At 40.3% G+C, this 22,122-nt stretch overlaps 1 protein-coding gene across 1 annotated transcript in view; it reads right to left on the bottom strand.

The window, feature by feature from the left end:
* Positions 1 to 22,122, bottom strand: part of SMC1A (structural maintenance of chromosomes 1A) — a 1,753,330-nt gene that overhangs the window by 1,173,706 nt on the left and 557,502 nt on the right. The window contains exon 13 of the mRNA XM_044060554.1: positions 9,641 to 9,826. Within this exon, the coding sequence (XP_043916489.1) occupies positions 9,641 to 9,826 (186 nt within the window). The remainder of the gene's footprint in view (positions 1 to 9,640; positions 9,827 to 22,122) is intronic.

Genomic DNA, 22,122 nt, shown 5'->3' with positions numbered 1-22,122 from the left:
GTAACCCTTGGATATGATCGACTGTACCCATCTGTCTTGAGTGAGGGAATGCCAGGCTTCTGGGTACAGTGATAATCTTCCCCCGACTGCCTCCAAGGAGGGACAGCCGGGCAACATCTCAGGGATGGTGAAAGGGCTTATCAGAGAGAGGCTCTCGGTTTTCCTGGTTCTTGGACCCCTCTGCCTCTAGAGCGTCTGTTGTTGTTACCCCTCTGCCTCTAGGGGTAAACTGACCACGTGAATCCGGCGTGACTCCTTGGGATTTACGGAACCACATCTTCCCACCCTTCTGTCCTTTTGGATAAGGCCTAGAAGGGGGGGGGAAACGGACTCCAACAGCAGAAAGAGTCTTGCCGTCCTGCTCACACCTGGTCAAGGTTTCCTTCACCTGAGGGCCAAACAAAGCTGACCCATCAAAGGGAGAATTTGTGAAGGACGCCTTAAAGGGATCCGCAAAATCACATAGCCGCATCCAGGCTTGGCGTCTAAGAGCCACACCTGTGCCTGCGGCTCTACTCGCTCCATCCGCAGCATAAGATATTAGCCGCATGGAGGAGTTAGCAATGGAATTGAGGGTTCCTAGCTGCGAAGCAATCTTTTCTTGAGCCCCTGCAGCTGTAGGATCCTGAACTACTTCTCCCAGCTCCTTGAGGATATCTCTTTGGAGTCTGGTGAAGTGACATAGGTAATTCAGCGAGCGCATAGCAAAGGTCGCTGAGGAAAACATCCGCCACCGTACCTATCCATGGTCCTAGAGTCCTTATTAGGAGGATGGACGGGCACGGAAGGATCTGCAAGTTCCTTTTTGGTGGCCGCAGCCACCACCATGGCATCAGCGGGGACACCCTTGGTAAGGAATTGTTTGTCACTAGGGGCAGAGATAAATTTAGAAGGCCTCCTAGGGACTGGCTCTACAGAGTCAGGAGCTGCCCACGCCTTTCGTGCAATAACTTGCATAAGGGGTCGAAAGGCGGAGACACCCAGGAGGTGGAGGGCCGAGATCCAAACGCCTCTAGGTATACTGACTCATCCTCAGAGGGATTTTTGGTGGGCCAGTTTCCCCTCTGTTTCAGAAGTTCTAGGATGTCTGAAAAGGAGACATCCTCAGAGGGGGATCTAGGGGATCCCTCTGACTCATCAAAGTCAGTATCCGGTGACAGACTCGGGAGTCTACATGCTTCCTCTTACAAGTCCTCTTCCTAGGAGGATCTCCCGAAACATCAGGAGAATCCTCGGAAGAGGGGAAATTCCCAATGGGGAAACCTGAGGCGGAGGATCTCTGGGTCCTGTAGCAAGAGAAGTGGCAGAGATGTCAACAGGTACAATAGAGGGAGGAGCTACGGGAAGAGACTGCTGACTGATACCAGTGGCCAGTACACTCTTCATCACCTCGAATGCTCCCCTCCCAGGCAGGTCCGAGAGAACCCGCTCCAAGAGCTAGGAACTCCAGGGACCACCGAAAGGGAAGCATCCGAGGCAGATGTCGGAGCCGAGCTCACCAAGGCCGAGGCTCCAAGGGGAAGAGCGGGCTCGGACAAGGGTCCGATGCCACTCACCCCCTCGGAGGAGACCATGGAAGCCCGACCACCGAATCCCTCTAAGGAAGAGGAGATAAGAGTAGAGGCTGAAGGAACAGAAGGGTGTATCCGCCCTCCAGCCGTAGCAGTAACCATGCCCGAAGACTCCAACTCCAAGCTCTGGGGTAGAGTTGAAGGAGGAACTGTAACGGGGTGTGGACCAACAGTCGTCTGCTGAGACGGACTGTGAAGCATTTGGGCCAGTACCTGTGACTTGAGCAATCTGCTGACCACTCTCTCTAGGTCATGGTCTGACAACCTGGATGACCTTGAAGATCGGCTCCGATGGCTCCGTTCGATAGAAGAGGTGAAGCCGAGCCGAAGTATCGGCTCCAAGGAGGGAGACCCCGCCCTCTTCCTGGAATGAGCCATCGGAGCCGATGCTACAGATCCTGTCGGCGCAGACTCCCGGGAGCCGACAGAACGCCTCGATGTATCGGCTCCAGCCGGAGCCGATACAGCCACCAAAGTAACGGTGTCGGAGCCGATCGGAGCCGACACCGATGCCTGTGCCACATGGGTGTCGGAGCCGATCGGAGCCGACATCGAAGTGGACAATACAGTTTCGGCACCAATAGCCATCGGTGCCGAAGGCTTAGTCAAGCCAGAATCGGCTCCAGCCGGAGCCGATCTCGACTCAATACGAGTCGGAGCCGAGGCCGCAGGCTTAGGAACAGAAGCCTGGGCCTTGGAAACTCTTGCTGGTTTCGGTGGAGCCGACTTAGCCGGAGAGCCCTCCGGCTTAAGAAGGCCCCTAAGAACCAGTTTGTTATGTCTCTCCTGCAGGACTCTCTGGCTGAAGGAGTGACAAATAGCACAGGAGTCCTGCAGGTGAAGAGGGCCCAGACAATACAGGCAAGAAGTGTGACCGTCTGTCAGAGACATTTTCTGACAGCACGAGTCACACTTCTTAAAACCTGAAACCCTCTCCTTTGACATGGTGCCGACACACAATACACACACACACCAGTCAAAATAAATTAAATTACACAAAATACCAAAAGGTATTGTATAAAAAACACCAACACACACACCCTAACAGGGGGGGGATGGGATAGGGAATAACTAAGAAAAAATTAAAACAGACAGGGAATTTCTGTCAGCAAGGGATAGAAATTAAATTTAAACTATGAAAAATTTAGTTTTTGACTAAAAAGGGGCTTGAAAATCACAAAGTGAAACAACTTACCAGGAGCTGGTAAAAAGAAGACCTCCCAAGCGAAGCGGCAAACGAGATCTGGGTACTTACCGCCTTGCATCATGGGATATGGGGCTGCCTCGAGCTGGTAAAAGGAGTTCTCGAGCTAAAGCAAGTGCCGAGTCGGAGCCGAGGATCGGCTCCGAACCCATCAAGCAAGAATGAAGGCGAGATTGACAACTTAACATCAGGTGTTTCAGAAGTTGCTTTTGGACACATTTTTCCATGATTTTAGCAAGAGGAGAGAGCAAGGCTATGGGTCGGTAGTTAGAGTTCAGTTGATTTTCCTCCTTTATGAAGGGGAATAACATGAGATATTTTCCAGAGAGAAGGAATGTAGCCTTCTTCAATGGTTCTGTTAATCAGGATGGAGATGGGATAGGTCAGTGCATTAGCAGCAACTTTTAGATACATAGCAGGTAGATGGTCCGCAGATGGAGAGGATGGTTTAAGTTTATGTAGCAGAGAATGAATGAGTGCAGAGGGAACACGCTGAAGTTGAAATGGAGGAAAGACAGGAAATATCAGGGGAGAGTTGATTGGAAAGAGACTGGACAGTTTCAGTAAAGAAAGTGTTAAAGGCGTTGGCAGTGTGTTTGGGGTTATATTGGGAGGTGCCTGCTGGGCTTGGAGTGTCCGATTGGCCAGGCTTCATGAGATTATTTATTCCTGCCCAGAACTTTTGTGGGTTATGCAGGTTAGCCTGTTGCAAATGGCAGTAGTAGTTTCTTTTATCCAGAATTACTGCTTTTTTTGTAATGTTTCTTATTTGTTTAAAGTTGAGATGGTCTGTGGGATCTTTAGTACTGCGGTATTTGGACCAGAGTTTATTTTTCAGGATAATATTTTGCCTTGTGCCCTTTGTTAGCCAAGGGGCGGCACTTAAGGAAAGTCTGATAGACCTTGTGGGAGCATGTGTGTCAAGAATAGATAGGAATTTAGAGTTAAAATATGTCACAGCATCATCCAGTGGGAGGTGATTAAGAGGAGACCAATTGCAGGACCTAAGTTATGCTTCAAATCTATCAGGGTTAAAGGTTCTGTTTGTTCTAACTAGTGTATTTTGTTAAGTTAGGTTTATCAGTTTTATGTCTAATTAGATAAATAAGGGCATGGTCACTTATATCACCAGGTAGTGATGATATGTTTGGTGGTGGCTATTTATCAGAATCCAGTCTAAAATGCTTTCTTTGTTGCTAGGTTTATTTCTTCTGGTAGGAGAGATAATAGTTTGTGAGAAACCATGCAGATTTAAGAGGGTGGAAGGGTAAGCTGAAGAGCAGGTATTCCAGTCTATATTGACATCTCTAAGGACTATTGTTTCTTGTGGAAATTGTATGGCCAGCCAGTTAAGGATTTCTTCTAAGGTACTACTGTTGTTGCCTGGGGGCAGGTATATGCAGATTATGTAGATGGATTTGAAGGCATTAACTTGGAGTTTGGATATAAGGACTTCAGCATTACTTTTGGAGGGAGGTTTATCCTGTAAGGCAGTGAATTGCATCCCTGATTTATACAGGATTGCAACCCCACCACCTTTTTTTGTAGTGCGGTCAAGTCGATGAATGTTGTAGCCAGGGGGAATAATCTCTTTGTCCTGGGTTACTTCTTTAAGCCAGGTTTCAGTTAAGCAAAGGATGTCGAATGAGTGTGCATCAAGTAGTGCATGGAGGGGGGCAATTCTATTTTTAATACTGCAGATGTTAAGGTGAGCTATTATTAGATAGTTTGAGAGTTTGGTTAGTTTATTTGAGTTAGAGGAGAGAGTGGAAAGTGGGTTTGCAGCTGTGGTGTTGTTTGGGCCTGAGTTGGGTTGAATGTCATCAGCTAGCAGAGAGAGGATTAATCTTTTTAACCAGTCAGAGGGTTTAGGGGAACTGAGTAGTGAATTTCTGTCATTTTGATGGGAGTAGGTAATGTGAGTCTTTCTATGAAATTTTGTAGCTAGGTAGCTGGGAGAAAGTATGAAGTTGAAGCAGTGATGAGATGAATGTATGGTAGTTAAAGTTATGTGTTTGGAGAGAGTATTAGCTTCTGAGAGGCTATGGTGTTCATAGGAAGTTAGGAAGTAGGGTATAATAAGGAAAAGGAGAATTGAGAATGTGAGAAGTCGTTTTGAATGTAATGATGTTATTAGAGTAGGCATAGTTACAGGAGTGTAACAAGGAGTTAATTTGGGAAGATGAAGAGATAATGAGAACAGGAGATGGATGTAATTGTGGAAGTAGGTGTGGCAGGTAGATAGTTATAAGTGGTATAGGGAAGGGTGTCAGATTGATTGGAGGAATACAAATAGTGGGAGTGGTTATGGAAGAATAAATGCAGGAACACTGGGGGTGGGTGGGAATTGGGGGTACGGTAGGGGAGCGGAGTGAGCCAGCAGGACGAACGGAGCGGGTACAGACAAAGGAAGGACAACAGTCAGAAAACAATCAGGAAAGCAGCTAAAGTAAGGTAAGTGGAGGTGGGTGTGAGAAGTGACAAGTTTGAACTGAGAACTTTGATAAAAAATATTTAAGTGGGAGAGAAGAGGAAAGGTTTAGAAGCAATGTTTTTATCAGCAGGTATAGTAGGTAATAGTAAGGTAAAGGGAGAGAGAGATTCAGGTAGAATAATGTTGCAAGGTTAGGGTGCCCTCTAGTGGACACAACGTGGAAGTACAGAAGAGATTACTTTGCAGGCAAGAGCTGGGATGAGAAGTAAATGACAGTGTGGTTTCTTAGGGATTCTTCCAGGTGGCCTGGGATTATAGAGGTGGGCAAGTCAGAAGGGAGTGGGGGCAATTAGTAGTAGGGAGAGTGGGGGTGAGGCTGCTATGTGTCCAGGCTGAACTAGTGACACTAGAGTTGTGGTTACAAAAAACAGAATACAAGATTCACTGCTAGACGAGGGAACACATACTTTCTGGATTCCTTTTTAAATGCAGGGTTCAGAGGTGGGAAGCCCAATTTCTTGAGAAAAACTGGGGAAGAGGCAGAGGAAGGTCCTTGATATAGGTTTTATATATATATATATATACATATATATATATATATATATATATATATATATATATATATATATATATCTACACACACACATATATATATATATATATATACACACACACACACATATATATATATATATATATATATATATACATACACACACACACACACACACACACACACACACATCTACACACACATAGTTTATATATATATATATATATATATATATATAAAATAAACTATACATATATATATATATATATATATATATAATAAACTGACTTCTATAAAGTAAAATAAACATATGGAAATAAAAACAAACCCATAAAGTTGTAATATTAAGTTTTCGTTCCCTTTACTGTGCTGGGACTTCTTCGGAATGACAGTTAAATGCTTCAAAACTTTAAATTTGAAAACAAATCAACAACTAAATTAACATAAATGTACAACATCCAATGAAATACAGTAAATAAATAGAATTTTCAGAAAGACACTCCCAGTAATGCAAAATATGGAAATAGCAAACTGTTAATAAAATGTTATTGATGTAGTCTGAATAAGGATTTCAGATTGGTAGTTTCGTTAAGACCTGGGTGATTCTCAGCATCTAATAGCATTTGCCATTTTAGTTTCCTGACTTGCAATAAATTGTCAGTGTCACTAAAGAAGATTTTCAATTTATCCAGAATGACAAAAGAAAATTTGAAGAAATTAGTGCATTTAAGGCTGTGTTTACCCAAGGCATTGAAAAAGTCTTTGTTTCTAATGGCTGCACAATGTTCTTTAATCCTGTCTGCCAATCTTCTTATAGTTTTTCCAATATGGAAACAATTACATGTGTCACAGACAGTGGCATATACAACCATGCAGATGTTACAATCATAACCCTGCTTAAAGGTAATGTGAAAATTGCAGTGTTCAAAAATATATGAATCACATTCTACAATATATTTACAGAAGACACATTTACCACAAGCCCTCATGCCAATGTAATCTTTGTAAGTCTCATTTTCATCCAGGTAAAATGGTTCATCAGTGTTATCAAAAAAAGTTTTGAAAGATTTGGTTCTTTTTTAAGTGAAGTTAGGAGTTAAGCCTAGTATTTTCTCTTAAATGGTGGTCACTATTATTAATTTTCCAATTCTCAATAATGATGTCTCTAATAGAATTTAAGTCTCTGCAAATTGGTAAAGAAAACTTTTTCTGTTTGAGAGTCTGACATAACTGACTGTTTGAAAAAGGCAGAATCTATACCAAATTTTAGAATGGGTTTTGTATTTGGTACTGCATGTATTTTTAATTTCACCTCTTAAGTACAATATTAAATCTAAAGGGTAATGTTTCTATACAAATAAACCAGTGAAAAAGTCACATTCATTGTCAAAAACAGTGTCATCACTAATCAGTCTAGACAATCTAATGAAGTGCCCTTTTATAATATTCTTTTTCATAAATTTTGGATGAGAACTATGGTAATCAAGATAATTATTGCGAAATGTTTGCTTTCTGTGAATATTGGAGGGCAATTCACAAGTATTACTGTTGAAACTGATGGAAACATCTAAAAAGGAAACACTAGATCCTTTACCTGCAATAATGAAGCCTAAAAAACCAATACTATGTGACAAGGACTCTATAAAAGATTGCGAGAGTCGCAGCCATTCCAAACAAAAAAAATATCATCAATAAATCTATGATAACATTGTACTAGTTCAAAACCAGGTAAATGGACTAAAATGTCAACTTCCCATTCACTAAGAACAAGGTTAGCAAAAGCTGGGGCCATCTTTGACCCCATAGCTACACTTCTGACTTGTCTGTAAATCTTTTGATTAAAATAAAATAAATTGTTGTGGAGAACAATAGCTATAAGTTGTTGGAGCATTTCAATTTTGTTCTTTGAAAATTTAGCACACTTATACAAAAATGTTTAAAATAATTTAAACCTTCAGTGTGAGGTATGTTAGTATAAAGGGCAACACCATCTAGTGCAACTAGTATGCAATTCTTGTTGTCAAAAGTATTGTTAGAAAGAACATTCAAAAAGTCCCAAGAATCTTTGGTATAAAACGGGGTGGCCTGAGCTACAGGATTTAAAATGTAATCAATATACTCAGATATTTTCTCAGTTTTTGTTCTTTTGTTAGATATAATCAATCTAAAAGGTGGATTTGTGGTGGACTTGTGTATCTTAGGAATACCAAACAGTTTGCCTAGACTGGGATTCGGTGTATTCATGAAAATAAACTCTTCTTTAGTGATGTTTAAATTCTTAAGTAAAGAGGTTAAGGTATCATCTATTCTATTAAAAGCTGAATTAACAAAATCTAATGAAACTTGTTCATAAAAAACATCGTCCTTAAGTAAGTCTTCAATTTTGTTGATGTATATGTTTTGATTCATTAATACTAGACCAGTGCCTTTGTCCGCTTTCATAATTCTCAAATTTCTATCATTAACTAGGTCAAAAAGAGCTGTTTTCTCATTCTGATTAAGGTTAAACCATTTGTTGTTAGATGAGTCATTTGACAAAAGTCTAACATCATTTTCACATACTCTTAAAAAGGACAACAAGGTATTATTTACAGGTGGATTAAATAAACTTTTCTTTCTTAAAACAGAGGAATCAACACCAAATCTTTTGGAAGTTAAATCATACCCAGTAGAACTAGCAAGCTGAGAAGATCTAATGTTGTCTACAGTACTGTGTACAGAGTCATTAGAAATGAAATTATCAACAGATGCATTAAAATTTGTCTTTGTCATTGTCACATAAAACTTTAAGATTTAATTTTCTAACATACAATCTTAAGTCTAATAAAACATCAGTTAAGTTAGCTCTTTGTGAAGGTATGAAAGAATGACCTTTGCTAAGAACTCTAATATGGTCATCAGACAGAGTTTTGTCTGATAAATTAAACACAGAACAAAGCCAGGATTCTCTAACACCAAAAGTATTCATCTGAAACTGCTTCTAGTCTTCATGTATCTTGGAATAATGTTTGGAATTACATTTCCTTTTCCCCTGCCCCTTCCTCTCCCTTTCCCTCCTTGGGGCATTACTGTATTGGTTGAAATGTTGTCTTGGTTCTGGATTAGTGGGTTTGGAATATATATATACACACACACACGTATATATATATATATATATATATATATATATATATATATACATACACATATATATATATATATATATATATATATACACACACACACATACATATACACACACACACACACACACACACACACACACACACACACACACCCTCCCCCATAGTTTTGAACCATACCAAACTCCTTGCTACAATGTAGTGAGCAGTTTGCTACAGTTTAAAATACACAAGCAGCACTACAATGCTCAGGTTTGACTGCAAATGCATTACTGGCTTTTAAAAGCTGGTACTGCATTACAGTGTGAGATCCAGATTGGATGATCATGCCCCCCAACACTCTGCACCCAGGGCAGTTGCCCCTCTTTCACAGAACCAGCTATGCTGCTATCAAGCTCAATGCCTTATGAATGATGTACTCAACATTATCACTGTAGACTGCTTTTCTCTGCCTTTGGCCCATGTTGCAACTGAAGAGTTATCTTCAGACTAATCCACCTACCCACTATCAAACTAAATTTGTTTAAACTTACCAATATTAAATGCTGACATTTTCAATGGCATTCCTCAGCCCTCTTAACGGCTTACTGTTCTCTCTCAATTATGATTTCAAAATGACAGTATCAAATAAAACAAAGTAGACTTCCACTGTTTAGATACAGTGAAGTAACTTTCCAGCTTTTCATATGTAGATTAGTTATCAATTTATTTATTTTTTTACTCAACACACACACAAAAAGAAAGATGCAAGAGTACCTCCAAATAATCAAGGGGCAGAAATGTCTCTGGTTCACCCCTCTGTTCCTTAATATACTGAATGCAATCTCTACCAGTCTTCTCTGAATCCACAATAATTGCATCCATGTTCTTTCCCAGCACCTTTGTCACAGCAATCTGGTACTTCTTTTGAGTTGGCTGGCATAGATCAATCAGACGGCCATACTGTAAAACACAAACAAAATTAAAACCACAACTTTAACAAACCAGAGTAACTTAATTTGTCACAACAAATGTTACAGTTGACAATAGGGATAAGTGTAGGCCTTATGAATCTACTCCTATATCACATTATTTAAGAGCTTACAAATAGCACAACTGAGATTCTCATCCATCTGAATACATCAAAAAAATTTGGCCCGCTATCTATGAAGCAAATGCACAAGATAATTCAAAAATTACACACGTGCAAATACAAAATTTATAAACTGAATAGTGTACACCCAAACACATTCACAAGACAATAGAGACAAACACACCCATATGAGTTAATGCAATAAGTATGCCAAAACTGGCAAAAGAGTGAAAGGCTGGAACCCTGATTATACCCAGATGACTGGAGTCCAAGTATCAGGCTAGGGCACTGGAGCAGCTGGCCAGGATGGGAGAGATGAGAGTGGAAGAGTTTAATTTGTGCACTACAAGTTAAAGGGATTTTTGCAAGTCCTGTTACAGCAGCCCTGACTGAAGGAAGACCTAGTACTGCACTGGAGAACAGGGATTTGGTAGCATGAACTTTGCTACTGTGCATATCTACCTGCAGCAACTCGGCATAATCAGGCAGTGTACCATCACACATAGCATTCATGTCCTAGCTGACTGTCAACAGCACTAAAAATACACTACCCTCCCCTCAAAGGGGACAACTGCTGCTAGTGTCTCCAACAACTCCCTCTTGTTATATTCTGGCTCAAACAATGGGAAAGGACTAAGGAAATCAGAAGGGAGAAGTCCTGATGGTTACAACAGGTTGTCGGGGAAGTGGAAGACAAAAATGTTACTTAAATCTAACCAAGGGCACTTGTCCCTGCAATATTACTACAACAGTGTAATAGTTTGAGCTATGACCACTATGACGGACAGAAACTGAACAAAATTTATTTATCTATGCCCCCCTAATTTGGGGGGACACTCTGTCAAGCATTTGGCTGATCATAATGCTATCCCTTCATTCTGTATCATGGAAAAGCCAGTCACGCTGCAGCCACCATCCACAGACATGTATTTTTTTTTTTTTGCCTTTACTTTCCCCTTCGCATTACAGAAAACTCTCAGGGAGGTGCATGCAATGGATGTAGAGCAGGGTTGTCATCCACCTCTGTGGGTGGAGTCGTCCATGGTCAACCCTGCCTTCCCATCTCAGAGTGGAAGACTTCTGCCAAATTCCTGGTCTTCATGGGCAAACAGTGGAAGGTACCACTCCTCAAACCCCCGTACCCTCCCCCCCAAAAAAAGAGGTGAGCAAATAGTTACCACCCACTCCGCTTAATGTTAATTCTCTCCCTCAGTTCTTGGCTGGTTCATCCAGCATGTGTACAGCTACTCAAATTCAGTAGCCTGGATCATAGCTACAGCTTTCTCCCTTTTCACCACAGAGCCAGCCTATATACTTAAACTATACAATAAATACCTTCTTGTAGCACAGTAAGCAATTACAGCTAATTTTTATGGAAATAGGACACTCAGTCACAGACCGGATGAGTGAAAGGCATTTCACTAGGTCCAACCTATGCAATGCATCTCTTGTTATGCACAGCTGGTGACTGCAAGTCCTGATCACTAACCAGCATTATTAGTCTCCTTAACAGCTGAGATCAGGCAAGCACTGAGAAGGGGGAAACAGGCAATACTGGATATGGTTTTATTTTCCTCAGAATTTGTGCAATCTCTGGGTTTTGCATATAAGCAGCAGGAGGTGTGGACAAGCAGAAGAGCCTGACCCAGAAAAAATATGGTTTCTTGCCATCTGTGATCACAAGATAAGCAGATGCTTTTCTGCGGGTAGGCTTCTCTCGTGACTGACCATCATAATCTACAAGGTTTCTGCTCTTTCAGTAGTCACGTGCGACATGCTGGCACTAGACTACTTGTCCTGTTAAGTGTCCTATGTCCAATTTTTACTTCAGTTTAATCCTAAAGTAAACAGGAGTGGCTAAACTGCTATGATTTTGTTTTCTAGTCATGACTTTCCCTTCTCACAATGCACACTATGCCCCCAGAAGATACGATTATGATGCCTGCAGAGGTTTCAATTCATTCAGAATGGCAATTACTACATACATTCAGGACCGCAAGCCAGTGTATCACTTCTACTTCTATTCCAGTGACTCATACGTGCGTGTTCACAGTCTTATTTTACAGACACACTTCATTCAGCTGCATAAAGTGCTAAAATTAAATTGCATTGTTAGGGAAAAAAGAACCTGTGAGACGTTTTCCCACAGGTACTCTTCCTACCAAAACTCCCTCAGACAGAATCCTTACCAAATTTCATGACATTCCAGTATCACAGTAGTGGCGAACCTTTTGGGCTGGGTGGGTCTAAAATTCGGAAAATGCCTATCTGGACTCTGCTAGCGTGTTACCCCCCCCCCCCCTCCAAACAAAAGAGAAAATTCTTTACATATTCATTTATTTAAGAAAATGCAGTCCAATCATGTATGCTGCTAAGTACTGTACAAGTAAAAGAAAAATTGGTGACTTTCAATAGAGAAAACGATATATGCACTGAGAATTGGGCCTAAAATAGTGCACCAAAAAATTACCCTACTTACAATAGTACTTTTGAATTGAACTGAAACAAATACATGGAACACATTGCACGTGATTTGATTAACATCAATTAAATGACATTTTCTGTTGAGTTTTAATAAATAAGTGCGGGGCCACATATTTCTTGTATTTTTGTTAATTCAGTTTCGTTGTTAATTTGTGTTGCTGAACACTGGTGTGTCACCCAAAACATCGTGCTGTCACCTTTCACACGCGTGTCATAGGTTCACCATCACTGTAATAACAACTCCTCACTCAGATGTGACAAAAGAGGTGGCTAGTCTCTTCAGAGTAACTCTCCAATTCCGCAGTCTCAACAGGTTTACGGCTGTGGTGGGAGCAGAAGATGGTAGAGCTACAAACACCTTCCTAAGTAAGCTTCTCCTGTGTAGAAAATGATTTAACAGGTCACATGAAATGGAAATCAAGCAAACTAATTTCTCAGGAAAGCAGAGTGACTCTTATTAAAACCCCAAAACAGGATGCATTGAGAAAGCTGAATAGCAAACAAAATAAGGTGAAAAACAGCTAAGTTACTACAATTATATGCAGTAGTAAGGGAATAAATTTGAAGGAAGATGAGGCCAGTGTTAGAATATGGCTCACCTTTAACTTGCATATCATTAAGTCTTATAATGTACATCTTTTTTTTTTTCCAAAATCTCTTTATTTCAATTTTCTTTTTTTCCAAATAATACAATAACTCAAAAACATAAATAAACAATACAAATACATATCTAAAGAAAAGAGACAATCTCTTTCCGAGAAAATTATACACACACACATATATATATATATATATATATATATATATACACACATACACAATGTATACACTAGAAGTCACCTTGTCAAGTAGAGTATGAGAATTCTTATGTTCATTTGGTCTCATACGGGATAGTAGAATGGGGATAGTCTATATAGAAAGTAAAGATAGAAATTCAACCATTTATTGTATGGTTAGGGAAAACATCTAGATACACATATACTAAGAGAAGGGGGAAGATGCAAGAAAAAGTACAGTTGTGTACCTACCATAAATGTAGATGTTAGAGTGTATTCACTGTTGCAGTCATTACTCTTGGGTTATCCTGCTGGCAGGCTACCCGCAGTTGGCCTGAATTCCAAAGTCTTGGTCCGGCGTCGGTTGCTGTCGCCTCTTCCCTGACGTCAGAGCACCAGGGGCAGATCCAGCAGACGCCATTTTCTTCAGTTTTTCTTGCCCCAGATGTCAGGTGCCCCCAAAAGGGTAGGCTAAATAGATTATGCGAATAAACATGCATGCACTAAAGTAAACATTTCCTTCATCTACAAGCAAATACACCACATAGGTTGTATAGAATAGAGAAGCACAGATAAAACCCAGCAAATGAAATGGGGATGGTGGGAGGGTAACCTAGACAGCAACAGTGAATACACTCGAACATCTACATTTATGGTAGGTACACAACTGTACTATGTTCATCGTGTTTCACTGTTGCAGTCATTAATCTTGGGTTGAATCCCAAAGCTGAGGATGGGTGGCTGGGCTAAATAGGATTAGGAGAGGCTATGAGGCCCTGCAGAACTGCAGTGGCAAAGCCTGCTCTGGATTTAGAGTAGAGAGGTAAGTGGTAGTGCTTTGTAAAAGTGTGCACTGAACTCCAAGTTGCAGCCTCCAAGATGTCTTTGGTTGGTACTCCTCTGAGGAAGGCTGCTGAAGTGGCTGCTGCTCTGGTAGAATGTGGCCTAATGCCCTTAGGCACTGATTTGCCATGCTGTGAGTAGCAGAAATGAATGCAATGGCCTATCCATTTTGAAATAGTCTGTTTTGAGACAGCCTTTCCTTGTGATCCTGCAGCATATGCCACTAAAAGTTGTTCAGTCTTTCTGAAAGCTTTAGTTCTGTCCAAGTAGAAGCATAGCTGTCTGTGTATGTCCAAAGAATGCAGAAGTCTCTCCCCCTTGTTCTGTGGGTTTGGATAAAAGGTAGGCAAGTGAATGGTTTGATTAAGAGCCACACTGGTCACCACCTTAGGTATAAATCTAAGGTTCTTCCTCAGAGAAACCCTGTCTTGATGGAAAATGATAAAAGGTTCCACAGCCGTGAGTGCCTGTAACTCTGAGACTTGTCTTGCAGAGGTTATTGCTAGGAGCAGAGCCTCCTGGCCTCCAGGATAACATCCATTACAGCTTTGGAGATAAGAGTGGTCTGAATGGCTACATTATCCACCATGCTGCCAGATTTAAGGTCCTGAGTTGGCTGTGCAGGATCAAATTGTTTTGTTGGGTCAGTAAGTGAGAAGTTTGAGGCAATGTCCAGGCTGGACCTTCAGACAAGTTCTTTAGGCTTGGGTACCAGTGCTGGCGTGGCCAGTCTGTGGCAATCAGTATCATTTTTGGCTTCTCTCGTCTGACCTTGAGGAGTACCTTGGGGAGGAGAGGCAGTGGAGGAAAGGCATATACTGTTTTTCCAGCTGAAGGATAGGGCATCCACTTGCCATGCTTGCTTCTGATAAATCCTCACGCAGAATCTCTATAGCTGGCAGTTGTGAGGGGAGGCAAATAGATATATGTCTGGACATCCCCATTTCCTTGTTATCATACTGAAGACTTGTGGATCCAGTTTCCACTCGTGGGGATCCATGAGGTTACTGCTTAGTTCATCTGCCAGAGCATTTATCTTTCCTGGCAGGAATTGTGCTTGCAGGTGAACTTGATAAGTCAATGCTGTGTCCCACAAAGTCATGGCTTGTCTGCAGATGGGGTAGGAATGTGTGCCTCCCTGCTTGTTTATGTACCACATGACTGTAGTATTGTCCGTCTATCAGTAGTTGTCCTGGATGAAGTAGATCCTTGAAAGCTGTCAGGGTATTCTGAACCACTAGCATCTCTTTCTGATTGATATGAAGATGCATCTGGCTTGCGGGCCATGTGCCCTGAATACATTTTCCCACCATGTGGGCTCCCCAGGCATAATCTGATGCGTCCGTTGTTAGTGTCTGCCTGGCTGTGGGTAAAGTGAATGGCTGTCCCTTGTTGTGGTGACAGGTCTGTGCCCACCATCAAAACTCCTGTTGCAGGCAGGGAATGAGGGTAATTAATGTTTCCAGGCTGTGGCAATGTTGAGTCCAAACACTTTTTAGATACCACTGTAGTTTCCTCATATGCAGTCTGGCATATGGAATTAGCAGACTGCAGGAAGCCATGAAGCCCAAAGCCTGCAGAATTTTTCTTGCAGATAACTGGGTCTTTGTTGCCAACATTTTGAAGTAAGACGTCAGTTGCCTTTGTTTGTCTGGCATGAGATAAGCCATCTGGGTAGTTGTATTTAAGCTTGCACCCAGGAATATTATCTCTTGAGAGGGTACTAGCTTTGATTTATTTTCATTTACTGTGTACCCTAGGCAAATTAGTAATCTTTTTACAAACGCCAGATGCTTTAGTAGAATGTCTTTGTTCTCTGCTTGAATAAGGCAGTCGTCCAAGTAAGGATATATTTGACTTCCTCTTTGTCTGCAAAATGCAATTACTAGTGCCAGGCATTTTGTGAAGACCCTGGGTGCAGTAGATAAGCCAAAGGGCAGTGCAGAGAATTGGTAGTGCATTGAGCCAGCTATGAATCTGAGGTATATTCTACAATATTGTCTGACTGGGACATGCAGGTGTGCCTCTTTTAGGTCCAAAGTTACAAGCCAAGCCTTCTTGCCCAGCATGGGCAGCTGCTGCTGCAGTCAACATTTTGAATTTTGGAACGTCCAGAAATGTGTTTAGAATAGACAGGTCCAGTAATGGTCTCCAGGCTTTGTCCTTTCTGGGCACCAAGAAAAGTCTCGAGTAAAATCCTTGTCCCTGCTCTTGTTGTGGTACTTGCTGAATGGCCCTCATGTCCATAAGGGATGAAACTTGTTTTTGTGCCCCTGCCCATTGATTGTGTGGCAGGTCTGGCATACCTTTTGCCCTTGGCAGGGTGTGAAAGTGGAACCTGTAGCCCTGAGACACTATGTTCAAGACCCATTTGCCCTGGGTAATCATGTGCCAATTTGGTGAAAAAAGTGCTAGTTTTCCCTCTAAGGGGGCTGCCAAAAGATAAGTGCTTGGTTCTGGCAGAGGAAAGTCACTGGGACTGTTTTCTGTATGATTGTGATTTGTCTTCTCTGCTTTTGGAGGTAGAAGCACCCAGTTGTTTAGGCCTGTATGAGCCTTAGGGCTGGGATCTGCCTCTGGGGCGTTTGTATCTGCCTCTGTGGCCTGTCTGACACTGGAAAGGACCAATTCTTTGTAGGCCAGTTCCTGCTAAATCTGGGTGGCTGTACCTGTAGGAAATCCTGAACTGTCTGCATGGATTTCGCTTTATCCTCCATTTTCTTCAACACCTCTTCTGCCATAACACCAAAGTATCATGCTGTAATGGAGCATCCAATAATTTTGCTTAAACATGATCAGGCAGATTCTGTTCCTTTAACCAAGCATGCCTTCTAATGACAGAACCCGTAACAGCGGCCCTGCAAGAGGCCTCTAGTGAATCAAAACCACATTGCAAAGTATACTTTCTCACTTGTTCAGCTGCATGCAATAAATCCTGCATTTCCTTATCAGAACATTCAGAATTTGTCAACATTTTTTGTTTAAGCAGTGACATTATGTATTGCTGATATTTAAGCATATGAAACTGACAATTTAAAGCCCTTACAGCCAAGGCAGCAGAAGTGTAAACTTTTTCCCCCCATCTGTCCAGTGCCCTAGAATCCCTTATCAAAGGGGACAGGGTTTTTTTGCAGTGGAAGCCTTGATGCCCTTGGGATCCTGAGATATAGTTTCTGGGTCAGCAGCAGGGTTTTTACATAGAAATTTATGAGAGTCTGGGACCCTGTAGTATCTGTCTGGCTTAGCAGGTGCAGGGGGTAAAGAGTCAGGAGACAGGCCGGACTCTAAAAATATATCATCTACAATGTCTAGAACAGGTGGAATAGCAAGAGGTCTGTGCTGAGGTAGTAAAAGAAAGTCTCAGAGCCTTTTCTTAGATTCTGTGTAATCTTGGCTCTCCCAGTGAAAATGCTCCCTCATGGTATGCAGGGTTTCCCCAAAAGAATAATCCTCAGGAGGAGAGGCTGAAGGAATAGATTCTTCAGCATCAGAATCCTCATAGGGAGGAAAAGAGTATCCCTGTTCAGAAGAGGAGTTAGAGGAAATTGAAACCTGATCAGAAGAGTCATATTCTGTCTGTTGCCTAGGCCTCTTATCAGGAGGGGGATGGGAACCCCTGATCAAAGTAATTAGGTCTTCGGCCATTTTAAGCATCTGTTTCTTAGGCATGGTTGTCTGTCCAGGAGAATGCTGTACTTGTTTCTTTGTCTTTAGAGTTGTTTTAGTCTTTGAAGCTGAGGTTGGCTTGACATATAATTGTGTAGGTCTGAAAACACCCTCAGAAGCCGATGCCTGCTCAGCGGCTCTGGACCCATCTGAGGGAATAGTTTCCGAGTGTCCAATACCTTGCGTATCCAGAGGCCTAGTCGGCTCCATGTGGGAGTCTGAAGCGGCCTGTGGCTCTGAGGTAGCGGGCATCAGGGGCTGCGAAAGCGCCTCACTGAGAACCGGTGACTGGCATAGCGGGGAACTCGTTGTTGTCGTTGTTGGTTTTGGACCTCGGATGCCTGTCCTTTTCCTTTTCCTTACGCTTTTTATAAACGCCGGTCGTCGGCTGTTCAGATGGCATTATATAATTAAACGAACCACAATAAACTCCGTTGGAATAGGAAACGCTGTTAATGTGATGGAAAAGTTGGCAGACTTGCAAACGAAATTCAAAATTCATGTGGAGTAGCTATATTGGTAGTATATTCCATGATGTATAGACACAATGAAAACTGCTCCAAAAAACTCGTGCTGGAATCACAACTTCAGCTGCGAAGCACCCAAAAAGGTTTATCACACTTTCTCGAACAGAAAAATATGACGGTGACATCTGCTCTTTATGCATTGGAGTTCTACAATTGCAAATAGAACGTTTCCTTAAAACACCCCGTATCGGTACATTTACACAGGATACTCTTACACAACAATTCTAAACTTCTACTTATAAATTCAACACCAACGGAGTTTATTATATAATTAAACCTTCGGCCAAAGTAATGAAAGGCAAAATCGTACCAACGCTTAATAGTGCATTGGTTAAATCTAGCAAAAAAACGACAGCTAGCAACGTCGTGATCAGGGCCTAGGCAAGGAATACAGTAAGAATGAAAATCCTTATGAGGTATTTGCTTCCCACAAGAGATACAAGTGTTAACTTCTTCTGACATCGGTCTGGAGCAAGAAAAAAGTTTCCCCAACGGGGTACTTAGCTTTAATGAAGACTTCGGATCTGAAATTAGATTTTGAAAATCTCAGGAGTCGGCCGACTGGCACTTGCGAATTGCTTTTGCTTCGGGCACCGCACGGCAAGAAAGACTGAAAAAAATGGCGTCGGCTGCATCTTTTATACCACTGGCGCGCTGACATCAGGGAAGAGGCGACAGCAACCGACGCTGGACCAAGACTTTGGAATTCAGGCTGACTGTGGTAGCCTGCCAGCAGGATAACCCAAGAGTAATGACTGCAACAGTGAAACACGATGAACATCTGGTTACGCTACATTCATTTCTTATTAAAAGGTTAGCTTTTCATGTCAATTTGTGGGCGAATTTTATTTGTCAAGAATTATATCTAGCACGTAACCCCAATATTTTTGGTAATAGCGTTTGTTTTTTTGTTTTTGAATAAACTAATTTGTGAGATGAGATACATTTGATAGCAAGATTGCTAACATTTTCCCATGTAATTGGTGACATGACATTCCAATTCTTTGTAATAAAGAATTTAATAAGGGCACACATCATAACAAAGTCATGTTTTAATATTTTTGGAAGTTGATTGATGTTAATGTGCAATATAGCTGTCTCCCATGCAAGGGCTGATTTTTCATATCCCATCTTCTCTAATCTTACTCTCAAGGAACACCATAAGTTGTGTATCTTAGTACAGTTCCACATGACATGCAAAATATCAGCTGTTTGATCCGGACAAATCAAAATCGGGACATATAGGCAAAAAGTTAGGATTGAATTTATTTAACCTAGATAAGGTATAATATAGATTATTTACCATAATTTGTGTATATAACAGCTTCTTAAAAGGAATTAATTTGATGGTATTTTCAATGGCTAGTTTCTTATTTTCTTCAGTCAGTGATTGATTTTTCTTTTGCCAATAGTTTGAAAATAATAAAAAATTCTGATGTTTTGCGCTCATTACAATTCTATAAGTCCTAGAAATTGTTTTTCCTTTAATCGCAGGATTTTAAAGTATTAATTTAACTAAATTTATGTTCTGTAAATCAGTGTGTATTTGTGAGAATTTAGCATTTATAAAATGGTGAAGTTGGTTAAGGATAATACTATATATACATTGTTTTGCAAGGAAGCTAACTTTAAATTTTGGGTGTTGGAAATGTTACCAAAGGACAACAGAGGTGGAGATTGGGAAAATCACTTAATTTACAGAGAACATATGGCAATTACGTTTGGATGCCAATACACCCCCGGGAATGAATGATCACATATCAATACTACCAGCCCTAAGGTTAAGGGCGAATAAGGTTAAAAACAATAACAAAAGAAAGGCTCTACATTAAAAGTTATGTCTTGAGCCTCAAGTACTGGCTAAAAGTACATTAATACAATACTTACATATTTATATTTACATTTTCATTACCACCACTAATTTTAACTTCAAAATGTTATTTTAATGTTGTTTATACGTGTTCTATACACGTTTTGCACACACATTTTTACATATATATATATATATTTTCAAAAAAACTTTTTTCAAAACATTTGTTGCATAGATGCTTATGATATATGATTTATACTTAATATTCTTGTTTAGGTTTTCATCATTCGTTGTACGTAGGGTTTTATGTTTACATTTAGGAGATGTTTTAAGGACAACTTGTTTTTCTTTTAAAAAAAAATGAACACACACACACATATATATATATATATATATATATATATATATATATATACACACACATATATATATATATATATATATATATATATGACTGTTTTCTAAGCAAGTTGAAACATTTTATTTACCATTTTACTTTAAATTTTAACAAAATTGAATGGTTAAGTGAACAGTTAATCAATCAATTGAGATTGAGTTAATTAAGATTTATATATAAATACGAAAGAAGATCTATGTATGTTATTCTGATGAAGTTTCCGGTGATGGAAATGAAAGCACTTAATCCTTGAAGCATTCGTGTTGTTTGTCGAATAAATATTTAACTATCTACACCTGCTGCTGTTCGTTTTTCTTGGGACTGAATAGTCTTTTTGAGTACAACTTTGGTGACTACTGTGGAATTTGTGGGACTGCCTTCATTGGATCCTGTTAGATGGAGTTTTTGGATTATTGGTTACTTTTTCTCCGTTTTTCCATTGTTTTTGGATAATACTATATTTCTTAGGAAGTTTGAGTTCAAGTCTCATTTGCCCCGTGTTAGAGTCTTTCCATTGGTATATATCCCATATTGTGTAGTCTTATCAAGGGGTAGTTTGTCAGAGTTACGGGTTTATTATTTATTAGTGAATTAGGATTTAGGTGTAACGGCTGTATAATGGCAAAAGCTTCAGCTAATTGCAATGATTTAAATAGTTTCTGTGTTGTAAGAATCATGTTTTTAATTAGTGGGTGTAGATTACTCCTGTATATGCTAGTCTGGTTTAAATTCAAGAATGGTAGGGATTTGATATTATAGCCAAGGGATTTCAACTGTTCATACCAGATTTTGGTCCACTGGGGTGTCTAAGTATTTACATACGAGTCATAGTTTATTATTTGTGTTAGTCTGTAGACAGTAATTACACTATAGTAAAGCTTAAAATCAGGCAACCCCAGTCCCCCCTTATCTTTGGTAAGTACAAGTTTTCCATATTTAATTCTGGTAGATTTGGGATACCATAAGAATCTTGACATAGCTTTTTCCATGAAAAGGAAGTTGTTTTGGGGAATATTTGAAAAAGTAGCATTTAATTGAAAGAGTATTCTTGGTAGAAAATTCATCTTGATAACACTAGCTTTTGACAGTAGAGACGTATTGATGTTCTTCCATCTATCAATATCGTTTTGAATACTAGTCCATGTACTTAGGTTATTGTTTATATCATCTTTGAAGTCCGAAGTAAATAGTATTCCTAAATATTTTATCTGATAATTTATTTTTATCTCACTCCTGGGAAAGTACAATTCTTTATGACCTATAGGATTAAGGGGAAATATGTGTGACTTATTTAAATTTAAGTTATAGTTTCAAATTACTGAGAACTCATCAATAGCTTTAAGTATTTTTGGGAGGTCAGTTGTGGGGAGTTGGAAGTATATATTTAAGTCATCGGCAAAGGCAGAATATATAAGATTTGTATTGTGGATGCTGGGAATATGATGAAAGGTTTTTTGTGAAATAAACAGAAGGAGGGGTTCTAGATAAAGATTAAATAGGTATGGCGAAAGAGGACACCCTTGTCTTGTACCATTTGTATAACAGTATAGGGTTAGTTATAAGTTTACCTGTATAGTGGTAGAAGCTTTCTGATACAGAACCTGGATCATTTTAATGAATTCTTGAGGAAAAACATATAAAGGCAGTATATTAAAGAGAAAGC

The sequence above is a fragment of the Protopterus annectens genome, chromosome 1.part0 (assembly GCF_019279795.1).
Source record: "Protopterus annectens isolate FY-2018-M chromosome 1.part0, PAN1.0, whole genome shotgun sequence".
Taxonomy (NCBI): Eukaryota; Metazoa; Chordata; order Ceratodontiformes; family Protopteridae; genus Protopterus; species Protopterus annectens.
The sequence above is the reverse complement of the archived record's forward strand: the minus strand, read 5'-3'. Positions and strand labels throughout refer to the sequence as shown.